At 42.3% G+C, this 10,432-nt stretch overlaps 1 protein-coding gene across 1 annotated transcript; it reads left to right on the top strand.

Moving 5' to 3' along the window:
* The first annotated feature begins 6,484 nt into the window (after positions 1-6,484).
* On the top strand, positions 6,485-8,330 carry LOC147629714 (protein SHORT-ROOT-like). Its single transcript, XM_086811949.1, has one exon. The coding sequence runs from the start codon at positions 6,706-6,708 to the stop codon at positions 7,885-7,887; it is 1,182 nt and encodes a 393-aa protein (XP_086668075.1). The 5' UTR covers positions 6,485-6,705; the 3' UTR covers positions 7,888-8,330.
* Positions 8,331-10,432: the final 2,102 nt, after the last annotated feature.

The raw sequence follows: 10,432 nt of genomic DNA, 5'->3' as shown, positions 1-10,432 counted from the left end.
GATGTGAGCCTCTTATATAGGCTAGAGTACATGATATTAAGTTGTAATTAGGTGTTAATCCTTGATCTAAATCATCTCCACCTTCCCTCCTTTATTCATGGGCCTAAATCATCTCCACCTTCCCTCCTTTATTCATGGGCCTAAAAGTGACCTACCTTCCTAGATTCAAGCTGACTGATCTAATCACACCTAATGATGATCCCACGACCTCTTTTGGCTGATTTTGAGCTACCAATTGACCCTTTTACATAGTGGTAATGATGGAAAACAACATTTGAACACATTTGCCCATATATCTATGACATTTGTGTGGTTTGATGTGAATAGTGCATGTACAAGGTATGTTCCCCATACAACATTTCTAATGAGATGTTTGCCATATTTTCAACACCCCTCCTCAAACACTGAATTCACCCAATGATACAATTGGTCATGCTAACTCTCATGATTCTAATTAACTACCCAATGCTTAGTGATAACATGCATGAGCATGGTCTGTCTGGCAATGCCATACAAGGTTATGCCAATGTGAACTCAGAGGCTTTAGTCATGTGAACAAAAGAGGTATGGGATGACTTTAGAAGAATGTGACAATGACTTGGCTTCATGTATGGGTGAAGAGGAAACTCATGTGTATAGGGCAATGCCTTACAATAGCACTGTAGAATAAATGTTCAGAAAAGGTCATAGATAGGGCCTCATGATTGTGGCCCTTGTCTTCATCCTTGTTTCCCTCTTGGTCTTCATTTAGCTGCATCTCTTCCATGAGATAGGCTCGTTGCATCTTCTTCTTACCAAAACAATTCTTCTCTTCATGGCCAGGCTTACAAAAGTCACAAACAAGAGTGTTGTTGTAGCCCTTGTGAGAGTTGCCTTTGTTAGATCCTACATAAAGAGCAGGTTCAATAGGCAAAATAGATGATGATTAGGACTCCATTTGCTTGGTCTTTAATTTTCTCTCTTCCTCAAGAAGAGAAGCTTCAATGTTCACAAGCTTTGATGTAGGCATGTTAGTCAAGGTTGTGACTACATGATCATCTTCAGGTAAAGACTTGAATAATACACCAATGGAGATGTCTTCATCCATCTTGAGATCTATCCGTACAAGTTGTGTTGGGAGACCTTTCATGTAGTTCAAATGTAAGGCTAGAGATGTGCCAGGCTTCATGTCTAGCTTAAAAAATTCAATGAGCAAGCCAAACTTTGAACTTTTAGAGTGAGCACCAAATAGAGTTATGAGTTGGTCTCAAACTTCCTTGCAAGTTTCACATCCATCCACATGATGAATATATGTATCATCAAGATCCAATGTGATGATGGCACAAGCTTTGTTGTCTTGAACTTCCCATGCAGGTGCTTTAGCAACATTCCTTGGTTTCTTCTCCTTCCCGTTGACAATGTTGAATGAGTATTAGCTTGATGTGGGTTTGCCATGTGTGAAACCCATGACCTTTGAAGCGCTTAGACGGTGAATATTTTGTGGCCATTTGGATTTGGGATGAAGGGGTCTTACCTCTGGTGTTTGAGGCAGTGTCTACCTTTTTACAAGAGAGATAGATTAGCTTGAAGTAGAATATTCCCACTACTAGTGAGTGAGGCTTGAAGATAAGGATACTAAGATCTTGATTGAGTGATGGAGAGGCTTCCAAATAGCAACCAAACACATATGCAAGCTCAAAGAGAAGAAAGAGATCTTTCCTCACAAGATTTGAGATCAATAAATTAATAATTAACCCAAGTGATTAGGGTTACATTGCTTTATCCAAAAATGGTTGAGCTTTTTGGGTATGAGTTAATGTCAAGCTGCCATGGTTGTACCCTTATTGGAAATCGATCAAAGGGGCCACAACTTCCATTTCCCTCACTCTTTTCTCTCTCCCTAGCCGAACTCTTGAAGTTTTTTCTCTTGAGCTCTCACCCTTCCCAACTAACCTCCTACTCTCAGCAACATGGCCAAACACTTCGAATCCTCCTATGAGATCCTCACTTATACACCCCAAAAGAAGAAGTTCTTGGCAAGGAGGTGTTTTAAGGAGTATGGCAAGCACCCTACCCAGCTATCGCACCTAGGCAAGACTCTTATGTGCCAGATCAGCTGGCCACGCCATCCATAGCCTTATGAATAACAATCATAAGGTGGAGCACAAGATCCTTTATTACACAAGGCCATGCTATAGGGCCATCATAGATCCAACAATTGTGGCCTGCCTGGAGCAAATCGGGCTTGGTGGTGGCCTACCCACCTTGGAACCTTGGGGCCTAGACATGCTAAATTGTCTGTATTTCATAGATACCTATGATGCCAATGAGGCTACACAATAGGTTATAGGCAACCAGGGCTACCCCCAGACAATCCACCTTAGTCTGGACCTTGTTCAAGTGCTCCATCTCCCATGCATGGAGCACCCGTTCGCCTTGGAGAGCCCTAGTCTAGATGTCATTCATCTCCCCTGCATGGAGAACCATAGTCTCGAACTCATTTGGGTGCTCCATCTCCCGCACCACCTTAGTTTGGACCTCGTTCGGGTGATTCATCTCCTACACATGGAGCAGCCATATGTTTGCCTCACTAATGTGATGCACCACATTTGTGGAACTTACCAGGGCTCCACCACCAAGGATAGGGTCAAGTGGCCAAAGATCTTCTAGTAGAAGCTGGTCATGCCCCTCTCGTGCTCTCTCTTTCCCTCTCGCCACTTGCTAGATCAAAAGTTTCAATCGGTGCCATCATTCTACCCTCACCCGTGTCCAGCAAGGAGTGCTAGTGAACTTGGTTGAGTATCCCCACAAAGAGCTTCACGCTGTCTGCGCAATCTTTCAATCCTCACCAACGAGTGGCTACTTCAACAAAGAGCAGCAACTTAATATTAAGAGTTTATTTGACTCAATTCTTGTACTTCATGTCTATTTGCTTCATAAGAGCACTTACATATACATAAAAACATAAAAAGCAAATGGAAAGAAGCATGCAGGAACATGTCCTACTCAACAACTTCTTTTGACAAGAATCCTGCCAACACAAGGGACATCATCAAAGGCCAATTTCTTCAAATGAATGAATGCCGCGTCTATGAATCAAATGAGGAACTAAGAATCACCGTCTCCTTCTGATGATTATGTCTTCGTTTCTCTGGATCCTTCCCTCTCTTCTCCCCCATTATTAACATCTCTTAGCGTCCCCACTAACACAAATCACATGTAACCTTTCTTATGATTGCCCAAAAAAAGGTGAGCAAAAAAAAAACATGCTCACACAAATATAAAAATGCAATCACTCGCAAAAAACCCACCCCCCCCATCCCGTTAGGAATTCCCAATAAACCACTAACCTTTTCATTTTCTAACTAGCTTTTGTTATTCCTTCCAGAGGGAGGGACAAAGACCATTGAGCGTCAATCAACATCAAAGCCATCGACAAAGCTTATCCATTCTACCCACATAAAGGTCTTTAACGCGATCATGCCGACACGATCGCCTTCCTAGGGTTAACAAGAGCTACCGCCATTATCTTACATCAAGGAGTCAAGGTAGATACACCAAAGGGTCATACATTCAAGATATGAAGCAATAGTGTCCAAAGCTACAACTTGGACGGGTGCCCGTAATGGTGTGAAAGAGTTTTTATGGTGGTGATTACTACCTCATGGATATACTATGAGAGTAGTCATTGTAATAGCATTAGGCCTCTTATGAGCCTAAAGTGCCCGATCGACGAACATTTTAACTGAGTTTGAATACTTATGGCCATGTATATAAGTGAATATCTCTCATAATACAATATACTCTCCCATTGTGCAATTGAGCCTTGCTCTTGCTAATGCACGTGGTGGTGTGACAACGCTCGTGAGAGGCACGATGGAATTGGTTTTCAAGGAGTTGTAGAGCTTGGAGACCTCAAGGGTTACAAGCTCGGCCATTGGAAAGATCCTCATGACAGTTGTGGTTCACGAGGTAATCTCTTGTTGGATGTATTTCAAGGGGGGTTAGGGTGAGCCATAACACATGCACTGTAGTTTTTATAGTGCAAGTAAGGGGAGCCCCCTATGTTTTTGTTGCAAGTCTACCATGGCTACTAGCTCACTTGTAGCTTTGCCATTAGCTAGGTGACTGTAGCTACATAAGTAGAGCAAGCTTGTGATTTTTTAAGCCTACAAAAATAACACTTAGTTGCTCAGCTATTGACGTGGCTATATTTGCATTCCATTGTAGTGATACCTTTTCTAAAACAAAACATAATCCGTCCTCCCCCCCATACTAAAGAGTTATACTAGAAAAGCCAATGTGTCTTACAAGTGCTTCCCTTACAATAGCATTACAAGTGCATATGGTGTCACTCTAAAACTCGTGATTTTCTCAACTTTTACTTTTCTTTTAAACACGCTAATATCCCATGCTCTTTTTATTTCTAAATCATGTTTTATGAAGCATAAAGGATGTTACGATGACCAACATTTTCTCTACCAAACCAAGCACAAGGTTAGTCACTTTCTAAATCTAGTGAGGGGAATATTGAATGCAAGCCTAATCATTGTAGCATAAGCTACTTTTTCTCATTACACACCTCTTACATATATTTTCGTTAGCAAAGTGTGTGCATTTCACACCATTGTTGTTGTATGACTATACATGGGCTCTAAATTTGACAACAATAAAAATTTTAATATATTTATCATATTATTTTTTCTTGTTAATGATTTTTTAAAGGTCTGAATTTACTTTGAGGTAGTACAAAGCATTTACGGAAAAATGACTCACACTTTAAGGTTTTGAGGTAGTACAAAGCATTGTAGGCATGTGGAGCCATTTAATATTTTTAGAAATTGTGACTCTTTTAAAAGAACACTTATTTTTATCGAGTAAATATGTAAGTTGAAGATTTTCTAGCTTAAGAATCAAGATGACAGCCATCCAACATTGCTACATCATGACAAAGGCTCTAAAAACCTAATTTGTATTGCATTTTTATGGGTGAAATTAAAAAAGAGTAGTTGAGATTCATCGGTGAATCTATTTTCAAGGGATAAAACTATACACTTTTGTGTATTTCCCCTTCATATGTTTAAGTTTTAAATCTTGGTCACTTTAAAGTATCACCTTTGGTTAAGTAAATTGTATTGGTTGAAAAAAAAATAGTAGTGTATGGCTATTTTGTGAAGATTTTTGGCATGGCAAAAAATGAAGAGGAAATGAGTGTGTTTCCTATAAAAAAAAAAGCTTTTCCAAACGCTCGCACTAGCACAGTTTGTGCACATGGATGAGTATCTTGAAGGGTTAAAATGCATGGAGATAAAACCTTGTTGTACTGTCCCCACCCTTGTAGCTCTTTGTGTTGCAAACGATTAGACTCCTCGTCCTATGATGCCCTCACAATGAGCAGATTTCTCACTTGTCTATTTTTTGTGATGTTGTAATCTTTCTCTTATTGAATGCAATTTTAGGCTTTCTATGTTTACAAAGGAGAGTGCTGGCTAGGTCTCAGGGTTATAGGTTAACTTTTCTCTTTTATATTTAGTCTTTTGTTTAGGCTTTGTGTGAGGGTGTACTTCAATCGTGTCTTCTCAAGTTTAGATCTATGGCATGTTTGTTAAATTTCTAGGATAATGTTGCATAAATTTTTATATGTTTTGAATTTCAATTTGAAAAGCTTTTTTGCAAATATCATTATATGTAGATTGATGCCTTTAAAAGGCAGACTGCGAAATAGGCCTTTGTTTAAATACCAGTTAGGTTTTTGATGTACCGGTTATTGTTCAAAGAAATGTGCCTTTATTTTTACTAATGGAGAGACCCGTGTGAAACACGTCTTTTGAGACCTCCAAATTCGAATTCTACCGGAACCTCCTCAAACCTCCCCCTCCTCCTCCTTTTCCCAAACCTCCAGCCAACTTTATAAAACTCTGAGTGCTTCTAGCGCATTGTTTTAGTTCTGGTGAAGAATGCCTCGAGAAAATTTATAAAAAAAAACCTAAGAAGAGGAGTTTTAGTTCCAAGAGGCGAGCCTACCTAGAGGGCCAGTTACTATTGTAGCATATAGGAGTTCGAGCTATTGAGAATAGTGCTTAATGGAATCTACGCAGAAAAACTTCCAGTCACGGGTGTCTCATTGAGTAGTGGGAGGATGGCTCATGTGAGGGTGCGAAGTTAACTCAATTGCGACTTTTCAAACATTGAAGTACTAATTATTCTTGTGAATCTTGTCAAGTGTGGCAGTAGAACGAGGTTTTAGACAGAATATCACGAACCTACAGACAGTAGAGGGAGGGAGGGTTAAAACCTAGTTAGGTTGGGCTCATCAAGAGAGGACGGGGGCGGGTAGGGGAGGAGGAATCTTGGAAAGCGTGTGGATGGATGGATGGATGGAGACGTGGGTGGTGCGCTCCAGCGCGATCGTCACAAATTCACAGGTGTAGCAATTACGCTCTCTCCACCTAGATTCGCCTTTGCTTTCCAACTGACCTTGTTTATTTAACGCACGCTGCTGTCTAGTGTCAAGGGCTGGCTACGAGGGGCTACGAGGGATCGAAGATAGTGCATGGAAAGGAGCAGTGCGTGTCTGACCTAATTCTTGAACTTGCCCATGTGAGCTTATATCGCCTAGAGGTTTGATCAGTGCACTCGTATATCCTCTTCATAATTCTGCGGACGGTAGGAATCCCGTCTCCCCAGCTCTCGCCCCTCGCGTCTTCGCATTTCTCTGCTCGCCTCATGACTAGCCGGAACTGGGCGGAGAATCTGTTGACGGAGTGCGCTGAAGCTATCTCCGGCACAGCGCTCGCACGTGCGCAACACCTTCTCTGGGTGCTGAACGAGCTCTCCTCACCCTACGGCTCGCAGCAGCAGAGATTAGCCTCCTGCTTCATGCAGGCCCTCTTCTGCAGACTGTTGGGCACCGGCCCCGTTCGCTATGGGCTTCTCTGTGCTGCGGCCGAGCGCCGCAACTGCTTCGAGGCCATGAGAAAGACCATGCTCAAGTTCCAGGAGGCCAGCCCCTGGACCACATTCGGACACGCGGCAGCCAACGGAGCCATTTTGGAGGCCTTCGAGGGGCAATCCCGTGTTCACATTATGGACCTCAGCGACACATTCTGCACTCAGTGGCCTACCCTGCTGGAGGCCCTGGCCACCCGGCCAGAAGGAGCGCCCAACCTCCGCCTTACTACCATTTTTTTCCACGAAACATCATCTGCTCTCAGCAAGGTGATGGAAGAGGTGGGCGCACGCTTGGAGAAGTTCGCCCGTCTCATGGGCGTCCCCTTTCAGTTGAACCTGGTTCATCATACGGACCTTCACAGTATTGTCCAGCAAGAGGCCGCCAACCGCGACGGCCACCGTCTGCTTGGCCCCGCCGCCCCCCCATCCGAAGCGCTCGCCATCAACTGCGTCGAATCCCTCCACCGCATCCCGCTCTCACAACGCCACACAACTCTGTGCATGCTTCATAGCCTCAATCCCAAAATCCTGACCGTCGTCGAAGACGAAGCCGACCTTCTACTCCCCGAAAACTTCACCCATTGCTTCGCCGAAGCTCTCCGATTCTATTCCCTCCTCTTCGAGTCGCTAGACGAGAGCTTGCCCAGAACTAGCAACGAGCGACTCACCGTAGAGCGGGCGGCCGCTCGTAGCATCATGCACATTCTGGCTTGCGATGAGCTGCCCGAGATGTCGCAGCATGAGAGAAGAGAGAAGGCTTCCCGATGGAGCGACCGCCTGCACCAAGCTGGCTTCGTAGCGAAAGGCTTTAGCGACGACGTCTTCGACGACGTGAAAGCCTTGCTCAAGAGGTACAAAGAGGGCTGGGGTCTTGCTGCTGATAGCTGCCAAGGTGGCATCACTCTTACCTGGAAAGACCAAGGCGTTATCTTCGCTTCCGTTTGGAAGGCTGCATAATCGTGTTTCTTTTACGCGATCGCATCTCACTTCAACGGGCATCTCCTCCTGTTAACATTCTTCTCAAGGGTCTGCATTGGTTAGGACGGAGTGTTTTCGCAAGTTTCCATTTTTTGAGGGAAAAAAGAGACATGAACAATTGCTGGATGGGTGAACCCATACAAGCAATATAGTCCAGGAATGGGTGAAGCACGCATCATAAGTAAAAGAGCTAGAAGGTATCGTTAGGTCACTAGGTCACTTCCTCTAAAGAGACCGAGTGAAAACTAGAAAATGGGTATCCTTACGTCACTTACTCTCAAGAGACTTGGTGAGAACCAACTTTAAGAACCTTCTTATTCACGCAATAGAGTCGAGTTTGAGCTGAGTTCTCTCTAGTCCTATGTGAGTGTATGTAGGCATGTAATTGCTTAGAATTTTGGAAGATAGATCATGCGGTCTCTTTCTCATCTTTTTGGTCTCTTTCTCATGTTTTTCCTTCTCTTTATTATCTTGTGAATCTAGGCATTACGATTGAGTGGTTAAGCAACCACACAACCCATTGCTTTATGGAACATGCTACCTACAACATTAACGATTATAGGAGGATCACTTGATGAGTAAGATTTCCACATAAGAAGACGAAGCTCTTGAGATGTCTTAGAGTTTAAAAGCTTAGTAAGTCTTGTAATAATCATGTGAGAATGAGTAAATAATAAACAACCTAACGAATAGATATGAAAGAGCTTTAACTATACCAACCATATAGCAAGAGACTAGGAAGGTATTCATCTTGAGAATTTATAAAGTGTAGGACTTGGTAAGTCTTGTAATAATCTTGTGAGAATGAGTAAACAATAAGCTATCCAAGGAAGAGATTAGAAGCAACTCCAACTATACCAACCAAAGTAAGAGACTAGGGAGGTACTTTAGTAGTTCTACAAAAATGTATCAAACCAAGTACAACATCAACGATTCTAGAAGGATCTTGATAACAATCAATATTGGTGAGTGGAGATTCATCCAAGTATTTAGGTAAAGTTTCAATGGTATTTTAGATGATTTCATTGTTCTTGCTTGGTTTCACTATAAGAGATGGGGAGCGTAGACATATGAAAAAGTCACGTAAAGAGGAGAGAGTAGAGAGAGGAGACTCGAGCAAGTACACATGGAGCACATTGTCAGTACGTGGCTATGTATGCGAGTATACGTGTCCATAGTTGTGTAAAAAAAAACGGATATCTTTTTCTCGTGCATTGTCGTGTGCTTTTGTTTTCTCAAGTTTCCTCTTCCTTCATATGCATTTGTAGCATGTTATGGCTTTCTAAGCTGCCTTGTTCTTCATAAGTCCTCCTTTTTTTCTCCTTTCACAAGTCCTTTCTTGCTCTGTAGAAGTCTTTCGCCTCTCTTCCCTTAACAAGTCCTCTCATCTTCATAAGCTCTTTTTCTCTTCTCTTCATAAGCACTTCTCCTTTTCTCCTTTCACAAGACTTTCCTCACTTTCACAAGCCCTTCTCTTCTCCTTTCACAAGTCCTATTGAGATGTCAAGTTCAACATGAGCTGACACTCACGAGGCGCTTACATGATTGTTCGACATTTAAATCACTGGCGGATTTGATAGCTGGCATCGACATATCTTCATCAGATCTAGAGATTCTACAACTGGACTGTACCAACTAGTCCACATCTATTCACTTCACTTAAACGTATTCACATTATGGACCGTTTGTATATACTCTAGTATGTGTGCTAGTCATTTTATCTCTTTTGTAGACCTCTTTTGTTGTGTGAAGAACAAGAAGAAGAATTTTAAGTCTCACTATGTGTGTTCTCTTTTTGGATTTGTGTGAGTGTCTGCTTGCAAGAGCTCAAGCTCTCTTCTCCCCTGCATCTTTACATGGTATCAGATCATGGTTCATGCTAAGGATTGAGTGGCAAGTAAGAGAAGCACAAGAAGCAGTACGAGGCTAAGAGCTTCATCTACTCTTTCTCCTTGGTGTTAGTTGCTACTACATCCTTGTCGGGTGCTCTTCGGGAGGCACTGGCAAATGAACTCTGATTGAGGAGCTTTCTTCAGAAGAGTATTGCTATAAGGTAACTATATTGTCTTTTGGAACAAAATTTTGGATCCAAAACGCATTTCGGACACATCTGGATCTTTGTTTTTCAGTTCGTAGACGTTCACGGGCACTACGAGTGATTTTCGATTCTATGTAGAGCTTTGTTTTTGGAACTACAGGAAGGGCGATTGATTGTGTAGACATTGTGTTTGTTGCAAAGAGGACGTAAAGTTATCATTGAATATATGTATGCAAATTGAGGTCACTGGTTGTGAAAGTTTGGGTGCAATATAGTATCGTGCAGAGAATACATCAGTTTGTGTAGGTCAAACAAGAGTGCCGTTTAGGTAAATTTGTGTTGTAAATAAGATGTGAAATGATGGAATAAACTAGATTGTTACAGAGAACCTTGACAAGAACAACTTTTATGCTTGGAGGTTTACATTGATAAATTTTCTGATGGAAAAAGATTACTGGGACTACATTGAAGATAAACATGAGGAGA

This window comes from Cibotium barometz, chromosome 17, assembly GCF_041138505.1.
Source record: "Cibotium barometz isolate CiBa-2024 chromosome 17, ASM4113850v1, whole genome shotgun sequence".
NCBI classification, from domain to species: Eukaryota; Viridiplantae; Streptophyta; class Polypodiopsida; order Cyatheales; family Cibotiaceae; genus Cibotium; species Cibotium barometz.
The sequence above is the reverse complement of the archived record's forward strand: the minus strand, read 5'-3'. Positions and strand labels throughout refer to the sequence as shown.